The sequence below is a fragment of the Macaca fascicularis genome, chromosome 1 (genome assembly GCF_037993035.2).
Source record: "Macaca fascicularis isolate 582-1 chromosome 1, T2T-MFA8v1.1".
Classification (NCBI taxonomy): Eukaryota; Metazoa; Chordata; class Mammalia; order Primates; family Cercopithecidae; genus Macaca; species Macaca fascicularis.
In genome coordinates this window covers 31147732-31164222 of record NC_088375.1, presented here as the reverse complement: position 1 = coordinate 31164222, position 16491 = coordinate 31147732, and the positions used below count along the sequence as shown (strand labels likewise).

The window sequence follows — 16491 nt, the reverse complement described above, 5'->3', positions numbered from 1 at the left end:
ATGAACATACCATCAACTGGCTTAAGTCCAGAGAGCATCTGATTGAGGTTGGAGAGTCACCTCTTTGAGTGTTGATGTATAATTCATGAAAGAACATGGGTTCTATAAAAGTGTAGGCTAGAGGCATTCCACGAGGGATTCCTCCATTCTAGCAAGGAGGAATATTTTATCAAGTGATGGTGTTTAGAATTTTGCGGGGAATGGAGATAATAAAAAGTAGAAGGAGTTTTTGTCATCTTTATAATTGTTTCAAAAGTCTACAAACAATGCATCCCCTTGTTGCCTGTAACTGGGGCTTATTAATTCCATTGTCCCTTCTTTATAAAATAGTAATTATAGAGAATTGGAAATTGAAAGATAGTTTCCCTGTCATCACAGTTTGCGGCACTCCTGGTTTTCTTGTCATTGGTTATTTAAAGTAAATTCAGTTAAATAAGTAGATAAAAAGAAGTCTAAAGTGAACTTGTGATTAGATAAACCAAAAGAATAGTAAACTCCTCTTTAAATTAATAAACAATATTTACTAAGCAATAAAGTAGATAAAAACAATTAACAGCATGATAGTATTATCACTTATTTATTGCTTTAAAAGTGTGGTAAGCATTTTCGTGTTTTCTAATTTAATTTTCACAACTATGAGTCATAACATTTTTACACCTATTTTATAGTTACAGGGCCACTAATGGAGGAAGGTGAAGTCACGTTCCAAAAGCAACCAGCTCTGCTTTGCCCCAAAGCTCTTCCAATCCTATCTTTCATGTTCTTTGTCTTCCTTTCTGTCTGACAGTTTTAGTGTTCTATTTGAAGACTCTGCAGCCTAAGACTGCAGAGTATTTATGGTATTCAAATATCCTTCAGGTTGGGTTTCCTGCCTCAGACTATTAATACATTTACACATTTGTTTAGAGCCCAGCAAATTACAAGTTTAATTAGGGAGGTCTATATCTGCAAAAGAAAAGCAGGTGTAAGGAACTGGAGTCATCAGAAGTACTGAGCTTGGCTCACAACTCCCAGCACATGTAGTGCAGTATTTCTGAGATGCTTAAAGGACACCCTGAGGGCTGTTGAACTTACTTTTCCATGAGCCCTATCCTCAGTGATGGTCTCCAGTAGGACTTGGCGAACTGTGACTCTTGGGCCAAATCTGCGTGTTAGCTAAAAATGGTTTTTACATTTTAAAATGGCATAAAAGAATATTTTGTGGCATATGAAAATTACGTGAAATTCAGACTTCAGTGTCTATAAACCAAGTTTCACTGGACACATTCGTTTACATATTATCTATGGCTGCTTTTTTACTACAACAGCTGAGTTGAGCGATTGTAACAGAGGCTGTATGCATCACAAACACTAAATATTTACTATCTGACCCTTTATAGAAAAAGTTTGCCAGTCCTGGGTTTACTGGATTAGGTCAATCCCTTGAAGCAATTTTCTAAGAACTACTATTTCTCTTAAGATTCCCACCAATTCTTTATTCAAGATAAAGTATCTCAGTGTACAGATATGAATACAATGCATTTGATTCATTTGTTTCTTTTTCTCCCCAGTGGAACTTTTAGGAATGTCAGGCACTCTTGCCTTAGTCGCTGTAGGACTGAATTTAGATTCTTTAACCTTTAAACCGAAGATAGAATTTGTAATTACTAAGTAAGTTTCCTATCATGCCCTTTGATGGATCTCATAGCAGTTTAGTGGATAAGGGGTCTCGCCTTCATGGACACTAGTAAAACTCTTTTCCCATAACCTTTTTTTATCTTGAAAATTTTATTTTTGTTATCAGTTATATTTGAAAATAATTTAAAGTGCCAACAATTATCAGCATTAATTGATACTCCTGTTATGAATAAAGCGTCAGTGGCTCAGAAACCATGGTGTTTTTGTTGCATGTAACCTGATAAAAATTTACTTTGAACCATGGAGATTTAAAAAGATATATTTTTTTCTTTGTTTCCTTCATAATATGCTTAAATAACAGTATATATAATGTGGGAAGAGCTGGAAAAGAAGAGTAGCAGAAAAATGTAACATCAACAAAACTCTTACCTACCCTTTACTCCTGGTAATAAATGCCATATGGACATCTCTGGATAGAGGGAAAATCATTTGCCTGTCTGTGCAGAGAAATGTCAGCCTTTCCCTGAAAGACTATGATAAATTAGAGAATTGGTTCAGAAATTATTGAATACCAAATCATCGTGTAATATAGAAATTCCCACATCAGATGAAAACAAATGTCGAACTGAGAAAAATAAGCCATAATCCTGAGTTTTCCCATGAAAATTAATTTATTTAATATAAGGACTATGCATTACTGTGAAATTAAGTCCGTCCTACTTTTTTGTTGTTTATAATGTCCTTTCTTTTATGACATTCCAATGATAGAAGATGGTATTTTCTTTTCTACTTGGCAAAATGAAAAAACATGGGCGGCCGGGCACGGTGGCTCACGCCTGTAATCCCAGCACTTGAGAGGCCAAGGCAGGCGGATCAAGAGGTCAGGAGATCCAGACCATCCTGGCTAACATGGTGAAACCCCGTCTCTACTAAAAATACAGAAAAAATTAGCTGGGCGTGGTGGCGGGCGCCTGTAGTCCCAGCTACTTGGGAGGCTGAGGCGGGAGAATGGCAGGAACCCGGAGGCGGAGCTTGCAGCGAGCCAAGTTCGCGCCACTGCACTCCAGCCTGGGCGACAGAGCGAGACTCCGTCTCAGAAAACAAAAACAAACAAACAAACAAACAAAAAACATGGGCACCTAAAACTATTCCAGTTTTGTGTGTATGTGAATGAAACATTACAGTGTTTTTAAATCCAGAAGCTTGGGAATAACAAGTTCATAGAACATCTACTTGGTGTAATGCTCAATTTAGACAGTTTCCCGAGCTCAGTGGTGCTGTCTGTTGACATCATTATACATTACTTTTTATTCACTCAATTGTTTATTTTTTCACCCATTCCACCAATCCTTTCTTAATGTCTGCTGTGGTCTGGATATTGCATCTTAGGTGTGGGGCTACAAAAATAAGTCCCTTCTCAGAGGTGCTCATGGTTAAGTGGCAGACATGTTTTTATAAGAAAGTAACAATATGTGTGAATAATTACGTATTTATTCAAGTTCTACTGTATACAAAATGCATTTTTTAGGTCCTGTGGAGAGATGTGAAAAAAAATTTTTTTGAGACAGGATCTTGCTTTGCCTCCCAGGCTGAGAGGCAATGGCGCTATCAAAGCTTACTACAGCCTCCACCTCCAGGGCTCAAGTGTTCCTCCCACCTCAGCCTCTCAAGTAGCTGGGACTACAGGCATGCACCAGGATACCCGGCTAATTTTTTGTATTTTTTGTAGAGGTGGGTTTTCACCAGGTTTCCCAGGCTGGTCTCGAACTCCTGGGCTCAAGCAATATGTCCTCCTTAGCCTCCCAAAGTGTTGGGATTACATGCATGAGCCACTGTACCCACATGACATTTTTTTTAAAGTATTTAACTCAGGCCGGGTGTGGTGGCTCCCGCCTGAAATCCCAGCACTTTGGGAGGCCGAGGCGGGTGGATCACGAGGTCAGGAGATCAAGACCACCCTGGCTAACACAGTGAAACCCTGTCTCTACTAAAAATACAAAAAATTAGCTGGGTGTGGTGGCGGGTGCCTGTAGTCCCAGCTACTAGGGAGTCTGAGGCAGGAGAATGGCGTGAACCCAGGAGGTGGAGCTTGCAGTGAGCCGAGATCGAGCCACTGCACTCCAGCCTGGGCGACAGAGCAAGACTCCATCTCAAAAAAAAAAAAAAAAAAAAAGAAAAGAAAGAAAGTTTTAAACTCAGTCAGTTATTCCATGACTTCCGAATTTTTTGAAAACTATGCACTGGGGTTTGAGGTCCCCCCATTCAAACTCTTCCCTGTAGGGGTTCAGAATCAATTGAATCAAGAGATAGAAATAACTTGGAGAATGAAATTATCTCCTTGATTGGGGTACTGCTGTGTGTATCAAAGAACATGGTTTATGTCTGCAGCTAAAATGAGGCTTCCTTATGCTTCTTTCCGAGCATAAATTTTGAGATCCACCTGTAAGGAGACTGGTTTGTGACACACTTACCCAGTCAGCTGAAAGGGAAAGTCTCAAGAGAGAGAATCTAGAGGAGGCAGGCCTTGAGATCTGCTTGTGGAAGTCATACTTGGCTCTGACCCAGGCATGCTACCACATGGAACCATATAGAACAGAACGTGTATTCTACTGAGGCCTCAGCCCCCTGCCCTAACCCATGTGCTTTGGTCTACTCAGTAAGAATCTCTGGGGGTGGTTCTGTCAATTTATAGAATTCAATCTGGGTGATTGTAATGCTTTCTTCTGCTTAAAAACTACATTAGTACAGACAGCACCATAGGAATTCAGAGCAGGACTACTTCCACCTAGGGTGCTTAAGATGCTTTCATGGACAACATGGGATTAGAGTTAGCCTTACAAGACTTTTAGGAATGCAGTAGACAGGAAAGCAGACAGGGGAGACTTTCAAAGTAAATAGAAGAGTACGTGTGGGTCACAGAGGGAGAGGTTGTGCAGAGAGCATTGAGATGATCCTGTTAGCTATTGCAAAGTTAAAGTTACTGAGGTACCTCCTGGTAGCAACTGCAACTCTGGGTTTAGCAGCAGCAGGCCCAACAGTTGACATGCTCTCACTGAATCCCAGAGAAACTGATAAATCATCACCTTGGGGGGAGGTCCTCATTGTTCTGCCTTGCTCTTATTATTCTACTGTGAGAAGCAGCCCATGGGTATTGGTGTGATGAAGGTAATGAAAAATATGGAACTGGGTGTGTTTAGATCCAACAAAATTCTTCTAAGTGTTGACTATAACAGAGATGAAGGCAAGGGCCTCTGCTAAGACATCATGGAAGATATAAGATACATGCTTTTATGTGAAAAGGAAATATATTTTTAAGATGATTGCTTAAAATTTCATTTCTATTTCATTCATCCTAGGTTCTTAAGAATTTTTTCATGTGTATATGAACATTTAATATACACTTTCTTTGGCATTGTGATTGGATGTGGAGAACTCGACCATTATGAACTTTACACTATAACTTTCATAGTCATTTTATTTACAACAGTGAATTTGGTAAGGTAAGAATAATATTTTAAAGTTTGTTTACTGACTTAGATTCTCAAGGCCAGAATTAGAATTACAAAGCAGTGACATACAGCAAAAAGGACTCTGGACATGGAGCCAGGAAACCTGCATTGTTGTCAAGGCCTTGACAATAGCTTGCTGTGCAACTTGGGGTGTTTATTTTTCAAGATTTTATCCATAAAATGAGAGGGATTGGCATCACCCAGAAGCTGGATAGAAATGCAAATTCATGGGCCCATCTCAACCTATTGAATTGAATCTCTAAATATGAGATCCAGGAAACAGTTTCAACATGCTCTTCAGGTGGTTTGTATGCATGTTAAAGTTGAGCATCACTGGACCAGATTAATTGCTCTTAACATTTTTGTGGAATTTCATCATAATTTATTATCATCAATAGCTATGAGAAAGCCACTATCATGCTATATACCAATAGCTATGATAATGCACTTACCATGTACCGTATGCCATTAATATGAATATAACCTTGTGATGTATGTGCTATTGCATCACCTCACAGATGAAGCCCAGAGAATGTAAAAACCTGCCTAGAGTCACTCAACTCATAAGAGCAAAGTTGGGATTTAAACCTGACTCCATGAGCATCCTTATTCAAGAATGCCATTGCCCACTGATGGTAGTTGTGTCTTCCATAAGAATTTATGACAATGTTTCCAAAAACACTGTCATTTTCACTCAGGATGGTGACCAAGGTAGCTTGTCTTATAGTATGTTCCCATGGAAACTTGAGTCTGCTGACTCAAGGCACTGCATGCAACCCAGATTGTCACTCTCACACAGAAGGCTATGTATACAGCCCAGAGTCCCACCCCATCCCCCAGCCCATCAGAGTGGGGCCTAAATTGGTGCCTGCCTGCTGTTCCCATGCAGCTTTGAAATCAGTAGCCATCTTATCGTCTTTTCTCTGGCTCTCTGTCTGGACTCTTAAAAAATAGGTTTTAAGTTAGTCATTGCTCCCTAGTATAATTTAGGTGTTTATGTTTATTTCTGGGTCCAAATTCCATCTCCCACACTTGTTAGCTTTGTGACGATGTATGTGACTTTGGGTCATTACTTAATCTAAGTTTCAATTACTTATCTGTAGAATGGGCACAATAATAGATCATCTCAGAGGGCTGCTGTGAGGACTCAATGAGGTAATGCAAGTACGAGAATTTAGCACCGTGCCTGGCACATAGTAAATGCTCAGTAAAGTGAGTTTTTGCCATGATTGTGGCTATTCTTATTTTCTCAGGATAAGAGACAACTTTTGAAGCTTCAAAATAATGAAAGGATTCTCCAAAGAAATTATCAGTAGGTTTTAAAACAAAACATTATTAATAAAATTAAAACATGAAAACAAACCACCACTGCATTTGTTAATTCTTTCAGCAGATATGTATCAAGCCCCTGCTAAATGTCAGGCATTGCTCCAGGCACTTAGGACACCTCAATGGATGAAATAGTCCAAAAACATGAAAATTTCTGCCATCGTGGAGTTTACAATGTAACTGAGGTTTTCAGAAAAAAACCCAAAATCATGTTAAATAATGAATATAATATCTTAGAAAATAATAAAGACTATGAAAATAAATAAAGCACGGTGAGGAAGGAAGTTGGTTGTGCCAGCACTAGATGGCAAGCTGCAATCCAAACCCGGTGGGCAGGGTAGGCCTCAATGAGAAAGTGACATTTGAGTAAAGATATGAAAGAGGTGAGGGAGCCAGGCAGATACAAGAGGAAAGACTCATAATTGTATATGCCCTAAGGGAGGGGCCAGCCTGGTATGTGCAATAAACAGCAGGGAGGCCTTGGTCACTGAAACAGAGAGGGGAGAGCAGGAGATGAAGATAGAGAGGTAAGTATGAAAAAAAGTAAGAGAAAGAACCCATATATGAATGCCTTTGTGAGTTAAGAAAACACCTGGGAGGATGTACATCAGCCCCTTAAGAGTGGTTACTTTCATTTGGGGAATGGGATTTGTGAAGGGGGACAAAGTCAGGGCATTTTAGCTTTTAAAATGTTTACTGAGGATGGAGCAAGATGGCAGAATAGAAGGCTCCACTGATCATCCCTCTCACCCCCCAGCAGGAACACCACGTTTTAACAACTATCCGCACACAAAAAAGCACCTTCATAAGAACCAAAAATCAAGTGAGTGATCACAGTACCTACTTTAAAATTCATATTGCAGAAAGAGGCACTAAAGAGGTAGGAAAAACAGTCATGGATTGCTGACACCACCCCTCCCCTGTCCTCCCCCGACAAAGCAGCTGTGTGGTGCAGAGAGAGAATCTGTGCACTTGGAGAAGGCAGACCACAGCGACTGCGGGAGTTTGCATTGAACCTAGTGCTGCCCTGTAACAGTGGAAAGCAAAACTGTGCTGAACTCAGCCAGCACCTGCCCACAGAAGGAATATTTAGACCAGTCCTAGCCGAGGGCAAGTGCCCATTCCAGTGGGAGGAACTTGAGTTTCTCGGCAAGCTTGCCACTGTGGGCTAAAGTGCTCTGGGATACTAAGTGAACTTGGAAGGCAGTCTAGGATACAAGGACTGCAATTCTTAGGCAAGTCCTGATGCTGTTCTGGCTCAGAGTCAGTGGACCGGGGCAGTGCGTGACGTAGTGAGACAGCAGACAGGGTGGCTGGGGGAATATTTGTGCCACCCGTCCCACAACCTCAGGCAGCGCAGCTCAGAAAAATGAAAGTGACTCCTTCCTTCTGCTTGAGGAGAGGAGAGAGAAGAGTAAAGAGAACTTCATCCTGCATCTTGGATACCAGCTCAACCACAGCAGAATAGGGCACTGGGCAGAGTTGTGAGGCCCCCAGTTCAGGCTCTAGTTCCCGGACAACATTTCTAGACACACTCTGGGTCAGAAGAGAAACTGCTATCTTGAAGGGAAGGACCCAGACCTGGCAGGATTCATCACTTGCTGACTAAAGAGCCCTTGGGCCTTGAGTAAATACAGCAATACACAGGTAGCATGCTGTGGGCCTTGCGGAGACTCAGATGTGCTGGCTTCAGGTACCAGCTTGGCCACAGTGGGGTAGAGCACCAAGTAGGCTTTTGGGGTCCCCAAGACCAGGCTTAGGCTCTTGGACAGCATTCTTGAACTTGCCCTGAGCGAGAGGGGAGACCTCTGCTCTGAAGGGTGAGTCTCAGGCCTGGCAGCATTCATTACAAGCTGGCTGAAGAGCCCTTGGGCCTTAAGTGGACATGGGTGGTGGTGTGGCAGAAATCCCAGGGGACTGGTGGTAGTGGTGGCCATGGGGAAAGGCTTTCCTGCCTGTGGAAAAAGGAGGAAAGAGCGGGAAGAACTTTGTCTTGTGGTTTGAATACCAGCTTAATCACAATAGAATAGAACACCAGGCAGATTTCTAAGGCTTTTCACCCTATTTTTTATTTTTTATTTCTTTTTGAGACAGGGTCTTACCATGTTGCCCAGGCTGGTCTTGAACTCCTGGGCTCAAGCAATTCTCCTGAATTGCTTGAGAAGAAAGAATTAGAAAGACCCAGAATAACCAAAGATATCCTGAGCAAAATCAATCAATCAATCAATCAATAAACTGGAGGAATCATATTACTTGACTTCAAATTATACTGCAGAGCTATAGTAATGAAAGCAGCATTGGAATGGCATAAAAACAGACAGACCAATGGAACAGAAAAGAGAACCCAGAAATAAATCCATATGTCTACAGTGAACTCTTTTTTGACAAAGGTGATAAGAATGTATATTGGAGAAAGAACAGTCTCTTCAATAAATAGTGCTGGGAAAACTGGATATCCATATGCAAGGGAATGAAACTAGGCCCCTGACTCTCATCATAGGCAAAAATCAAATTAAAATGTGTTAAATAGGTAAATCTAAGACTGTAACCTATGAAACTACTGCAAGAAAACATTGGGGAAACCCTCTAGGACACTGGGCAGGGCATAGATTTCTTGAGGAATAATCCACAAGCACAGGCAATCAAAGAAAAAAATGGACAAATGAGATAACATAAAGTTAAAAAGCTTCTGTATAGTAAAGGAAACAATCAACAAATTGAAGAGACAACCCACAGAATGGGAGGAAACCACCCACCTGTGCAGTGGTGTGTGCCTGTAGTCCCAGCTACTTGGGGGCCAAGGCAGGAGAATCACTTGAAAAACCCGGGAGGCAGAGGTTGCAGTGAACTGAGATCGCACCACTGCACTCCAACCTGGGCAACAGAGTGACACTTTGTGTCAAAAAAAAAAAAAAAAAAAGAAAGAAAGAAAGAAAGGAAAAGAAAAAATAAAGACAAAAAGAAAACTACCCATCTGATGAGAGTTTCATAACCAGAATATATAAGGAGCTCAAACAAGTCAATAGGAAAAAATCTAAAAATCTGATTAAAAATTGGGCAAAAGATCTGAGTAGACATTTCTCTAAAGAAGACATACAGATGGCAAACAGATATATGAAAACATGCCCAACATCATTGATCATCAGGGAAATGCAACTCAAAACTACAACAAGATATCATCTCATCCCAGTTAAAATGGCTTATATCCAAAAGACAGGCAATAACAAATCCTGGTGAGGATGTGGGGAAAAGGGAACTCTCATACACTGTTGGTGGGAATGTAAATTACCACAACCACTACAAAGAATATTTTGGAGGTTCCTCAAAAAACTAAACACAGAGTTATATGATTCAGCAATCACATTGCTGCATATATACTCCAAATAAAGGAAATCAGTATATCAAAGAGGTATCTGCACTCCCATGTTTATTGCAGCACTATTCACGATAACCAAGATTTGGAAGCAACCTAAGTGTCCATTAACAGATGAATGGGTAAAGAAAATGTGGTACATGTACACAATGGAATACTATTTAGTCATAAAAAGGAAAGAGATCCTGTCATTTGCAACAGTATGGAAGGAACTGGAGGTCATTATGTTAAGTGAAATAAGCCAGGCACAGAAAGACAAATTTCACATGTTTTCACTTATTCGTGGGATGTAAAAGTTAAAACAATTGAACTCATGGGGGTAGAGAGTTCATAGGGGGTTACCAGAGGCTGGGAAGGGTAGAAGGGGGATAAGGGGGGAAAGTAAGGATGGTTAACAGGTATGAAAAATAGATGGAATGAGTAAGACCTAGTATTTGATGGCACAACAGGGTGACTATAGTTGATAATAATTTAATTGTACAATTAAAAATAACTAAAAGAGTCTAATTGGATTATCTGTAACAAAGGATAAATGCTTGAGGGCATGGATACCTCATTTAGCATGATGTCATTATTATGCATTGCATGCCCTGTATCAAATATCTCATGCACCCCAAAAATACACACACCTACTCTGTACCCACAAAAATTGAAAATTAAAAAATTTTTTCATATACTTTTTTACTATTTGAGATTTTTTTTCAGTATTCATGTATTGTTTTATCATTTAAAACCAAGATAAAGTAACTAGATTGGCCTTGCCTTCTCTTCCCGGTTCTTCCTGGAGTTGGGAAAAGCTGGGTTGAGGGGGCATTTAAAAAATAATAAACATTATGGAGGATATGACAAGTTCATAAAAGAAGAAATATTAATGGCTAAAACATGTTGAAGTTTTAAACCCACTAGAAATTTTTAAAAATAAAATGAAAAGTGGTAAAATCAGTGGTTCCTAAAATTCATGCATTCAGCCCTGTGAGAGTGTGATAAAGACCCTGTGAAAAACACTGGCCCTGCCCCCTCATCAGCCAGCTCAAAGGACCCTCTGCTGCTTGCTCTCTTCACTCCAAACACATGTGACAAAGTTCCTCAGATACTTGTTCCTTCAGGTCCTTCCATAGCTGTCCTCTGGCTGTCCTTCATCCTGGCCCCTGGTACCTTCAGATTACAGGACAAACTATCCTTCCTCAGGGAAAGCCTCCATGCTTCTGGTCCCTGCCGTCCACCTCCACCAGGGGAGGCACTGCTCTCCCACATTCTTTGTCACTGTGTAGTTCTCCTTTTAGCACTCCCTGCAAGTATTATAGAACACTTACTTGTATAGTTAATGATTTAATGTTTGTATTCCACTTGTAAGAATGTGATTTAAAATGTGGAGTGGACAATGTGCTCATCAAATTATATATGCTAAATATGTGCAGATTTCTGTATACCAATGAAGCTGTTAAAATTTTTTAAAAATCTGGATGATGATTTTTTTCAAAGTGTTTTCATTGTAGTTGTATTCACAGAGATGAAAAATTAGAAAGAATCCAAAGGTCCCGAGGTGTGTGAATTATGGACAAGAAAATCTTGCACTTTCCATTTATAAAATCACTTACCCTTGGTGGGTATATTTTTAAGATTAATAGAAAATCATTCCTAATCTGTTAAGCTCCGTTATGTAGAAAATGTTTAAAGAATATTTAAAATTAATAATCTTTGAAGGTAGACTGAAAGTTACAATTTGTGAGATTGCTTGCATTTTTGATAATCAGAAAAACAAACATTATGAAACTCATTAAAAGATATTTTTAAAAATTCAGACCTCAGAATTTCACTTTGATGAAGTACAAAATTAGAAAAAACAAGTATAATTGATTTCCACCTTGACAAAGATTAATTTGGCCTCTTCGATGTTGCAGTCAACACTTCTAGGGAGCTCTGAATTTTTTCAATAGTCGTTGGGCACAGGGGCTAGTTTCTGACTTGAATGATGACCTTAATGAATTTTTTTCCCTATAGAGTTGTAATGGGCATATAACTTAATTCCTATTAAAATGGTGCCTAGATTTTTAGTACTCAAAAAAATGAAATTTTATTTCTAGAACTGGCTTTACTATATAGCTGTGAGCTGGATCCTAGTGGATTTAGTTTACATACAATCAGGTAAATTCATTCCAATCTAGTGACTTCCCAGGTCAGTTCAGGATTGTTAGATTAGTTACAGTCGTGTGTGTGTGTGTGTGTGTGTGTGTGTGTGTGTGTGTGTGTCCTTTATGTGATTGGTCAGTCCTTGGGGGAATGGGTGGGAGTGGCTGATCTTTTTCATGTGTGATTGGCCAGTGGTGGTGACAATGGAAGGGACCAGTGATGTTCATTTTATCTGGTCAAGTCTGTTCTGGGACCAGTTGCTGATGTCCTTGAAGGCTGTTGCCTGGACAGGGGCTCTAGTCCAGACTCTGTTGTATCTAAGTCCCTCAGGTTAGTCATACTCCTGAGGGACTGTCAGACTTCCCATCCATACGCCATTCATCAGCAGGACCCCACATTTCTCTGACCAGCTTCCCCGGTGTGAAGAGCTGGAACTAAGGGTAGAATAGAGATACTGTCTCCTATCAACTCTTTAGTCTGAGGTCAGAGGATGCTGATTCAGCTAATTATACTTCCAGGTCTTGGTTGTACAGCTATGCAAACTTGCCTTAAAAATAAGTAGTCTTTCAGCTTGGAAGCCAAACAATATGGTACATTTTTTCCCCCTGGTCTCTGGTGACATCCCTTACCCCCAGCTCCATCCCAGGCAAACAGCAACCCCATGTCTCTTTCTCTAAAAAGGAGTGACCATGACCATGTAAATACAACAGGACTTGCTGTTTGAAGTCTCGAGGTTCACAGAGATGCATAAAACACAGTACCTCTCCTCAAGAAGTTTAAAATCTAGTTGGAGGGATAAAATAAATATATAAATAACTGTGACATAAGGAAAGATAAGCTTCATATAGGAGGCTTAAGAAATATGTTATGGGGCCAGGCACAGTGGCTCACACATATAATCCCAGCACTTTGGGAGGCCAAGGTGGGTGGATCATGTGAGGTCAAGAGTTCAAGACCAGCCTGGCCAACATGGTGAAACCCTGTTTCTACTAAAATACAAAGATTAGCCGGGCGCGGTGGGACATGCCTGTAATCCCAGCTACTCAGAAGGCTAAAGCAGGAGAATCTCTTGAACCTGGGAGACAGAGGTTGCAGTGAGCCAAGATCACTCCACTGCACTCCAGCCTGGGTTATAGAGCGTGACTCTGTCTCAAAAAAAAATTAAAAATAAAAAAGAAAGAGAAAGAAAGGAAGAAAAAGAAAGAAAGAAAGAAAAAGAAAGAGAAAGAAAGAAAGAAGAAAGAAAGACAGAAGGAAAGAAAAGAAAGAAAGAAAGAAGGAAAGAAAGAAAGAAAGAAAAAGAAAAGGAACAAGAAACATGTTATGAAGCTTCATAGCTAGCTGAGGGGTTCTGTGGAATGCCTGCCCTGTGCTAGATTTACAAATTCGAAGGGTTGGATTTCCTGGGAGCAGAATCTGAGAGGGAGGGTTGGGAGACTTGGGAGAGTTGTTGGCAAAAGGTTTATTGGGCAAGTGTGGAAGGCAGAATTGGGCAAGGGGAGAAACTGACCCACTGCACAGTTTCATTCAAGGCTCCCCTGAGCTATGGGAAACTGTGGAGCTGGAAGGGCCCTTCAGAGTCATCCCACACTGAGACAAGGGAACAGGCCTTTGTATCTTCATAATGCAGTCATTGGCCAAGGGCTATGCCTTGAGAGGCAACAACTTTGAGGAGGGCAAGTCCCTGTGGCCCAGAGCAATGTGCAGTGAGAGGCAGAGCCATGCAGGCCCATTTAAATCCTCAAATTCCTACCAGTTGGAGGATGGGCTGTCAGCCCCGAAAAGGAATTCTAAATGGAACACCACAATATCCACTATAAAAGGAGTGCTGTTCCTGCAATATATGAATGTGTTTTCTTTTCCGTATTATACTTCTTTATGTATGACCTTCCTTCTTTTCAGCTAAAAAAGATTAAGATTTTATGATGAAATTCCAAAATAAAGAGTTTATTTGTAGCTCTTGATTTGTGAATATTTTTGAGACCACACAATGAGACAATGGTTCTGAAAGCCAGGCTTTGTTGAAGAAGAGAAGACTTTGTTAAATTCTGAAAATATCCTTTTTTCATATCAAGAGACAAGCTTGGTAGATTCGGGTTACATAATTTTATTTTATGCCATGGTGAAGATAATGGAGGATATGACAAACAGGAAGGGGACGTAGAACATTGCTGATTATATAGGGGGTTGAGACCAGGGTGAGGACACTGCTCCACTCCCATCACATCCCCACCTGTACCTCCAGTTTGGAACTCTGAGAAAATACAGCCTCCTAGAGTGACATGGGCCTAAGGCTACTGAGCAGAAATGGTAAGTAGACAATAAGCCTAAGATAGTACTTTTGATCCTTACTTAATCTGTTTCTGACATGGAAGGAATCTGAAGTTCTTTCCTCCTCTGTGGTGAATTCAGAAGATATTTGGTGAGTTTGCCAGAAGGGTCACCAAAGTGACCCCAAGTCGGAGAGCTGCATGGGAGACCATTCAAACCTAGGGTTGAATGGGAGTGGCAGCAGACCTCAAGGGATCTGCAGTGCTGGGTGGTGGTGGTGGTCATTTAGTTGGTAGAGGAGACAGGTCATCTGAGCAATTACCATGCATTGGCCTTGCTGAAAAAAATAGACCAAGAATACTTCCCAGTAGATGTCTCAAGAACAGGGGCCAAAGGCCAAACACAAGTAACACAAGTCATCTAAATCAATAGATGTTCTCTGCAAGCCTTTCCCTGATGCCATGAGTTATGTGAATTTCCAGACCCTGTCTTGGGAAGGCAGGACAGGGGGAGCATCTTGGAAAACAGGACAAACTGCTCTTTATAGGGAAATTTGAATTGACTGTTTGTATAGGCAAGACCAAGTTATACCCAAAGAACGTTTAAACTAGAAAAGAGTAAGTTATTCCATTTGAAAGTTAACATTTCGTTCTGGCATGAGAGCTCATGTGTAAGTTGAGATTGGTCATAAAGAAAGAAACATGGCTTTAGCACACTGTTTGACTCAGGTATACATCCATTATCTCATTTCATCTTCATAACAACACTAGGAGATAAGAATTATCATCTCCAATTATTTATCTCTGTTAGTTTCTACATTTTGAAGAAATCGTACCCCAGAAAAGCAAAGGACCTTTTCCAAGGTCAAATGGCCAGTGAGTGCCAGAGATCTTGCTGAACTGATGGTTCCACGTCACCAGAGGAAAGGCTTTAATGGAGGGAATTATCCTTAAGTTGGCCCTTGACGTGTGTGGGGGTTTTCTGTAAAGACTTGAGAAAAATATTTCAGAGAGGATGAGCCAAGATAAAGAAATGGGAATACATGAACATAATAAGCATTGCTGATTGAATATTTTGTATGGATACATATGTATCATATATAGTTATAATTATGTATTGAAGTATTGATTATGTATTGAGTGCTGACCACATGCAAAGCATCATTCTAAGCCCTGAGTATTGCCTCATTTAACTGAATTATCACAATAATCCTTTGAGGCAAGTACAATTGTTATCATCTTCATTTTACAGATGAAGAAACTGAGACACGGAGAGATTAAATAACTTGCTTACGTAGTTATGCAGTTAGTAAAAGGCAAGCCTAGATTTAACACAGGTAGACTGACTTCAGAGTATTTGCTATTCTGCCTCCCTGTTTTTGATATCAGGAAATGACATAAGTTGTTTCTATTTTGGTTGGACTCTGATATTTTAGGGAAAGGTTATTTAGTAAGGCTGAAAAGGTTGGTAAGAGTCATGTTGCAGAAGGCTCGCATGCAAGGCAGAGGAGTTTGCCCCAATAATTTTATACATTATAGGTGGTAATTGTAGATTTTCTGTTTCTCAATGACTGGAATTCTGTAAATTGACTTGTGCAATTATAGCTGATCAACTGATACACAATAGTTTTTTGAGGCTAAGAGCACATCTGCTTTCACTTTTGCTGAAATTTCATTTGTTCTAAATTATCTGAAGTACAGGATTGATACTCTCTCAGGGCCAGTCCCTTAATGATAGATTTTAAATTTTGGCACAGGGTCCTATAGAAAAGTAATCTGGAGAGCAAGAAGGTGCAAATTAAAATTATTTGTGTGACATTTAGCTTATGATTCTTGTGGGAGCTCAATAGACATTTGGTTGGGTTAAGTTTATTAATGTGTCTAAAATAATTTTACATTTGAGTCATGATCTGCACATGCCCCCATTGTAATTTTGAATCCAGTCATGTGTGGCTTTTCAGGAGTAGATGAGCTTGTCGGCATTCTTAGAAGAGGCTTCCCTGTGAGAATTTACTACCCAAATCCAAACATTATACAGTAGTGTTGATGATAATTCCTTATATTTGTTTAGAAGTTCTAGCATTATTTTTCAAGACTTGAGTGTCATGTGCAAAATTTAAATAGTAGATTTGGTTAGTCTGAGAAAATTGGAAGGACTTAACAATAAATTACATTGTTTTTTTTCTTTCCTGAAAATTTTTATATTGAATTTAGTATTTAATACATGCTTTCAACTATGAATAATATTAATAAACAAGGTGTG

General features: G+C 40.0%; 1 protein-coding gene across 1 annotated transcript in view; it reads left to right on the top strand.

Annotated features, from left to right (window-relative positions):
* SLC9C2 (solute carrier family 9 member C2 (putative)) overlaps window positions 1-16491 on the top strand; it is a 98178-nt gene that overhangs the window by 26932 nt on the left and 54755 nt on the right. The window contains exons 7-8 of the mRNA XM_045397572.2: window positions 1551-1650; window positions 4974-5117. Of these exons, the coding sequence (XP_045253507.1) occupies window positions 1551-1650; window positions 4974-5117 (244 nt within the window). The remainder of the gene's footprint in view (window positions 1-1550; window positions 1651-4973; window positions 5118-16491) is intronic.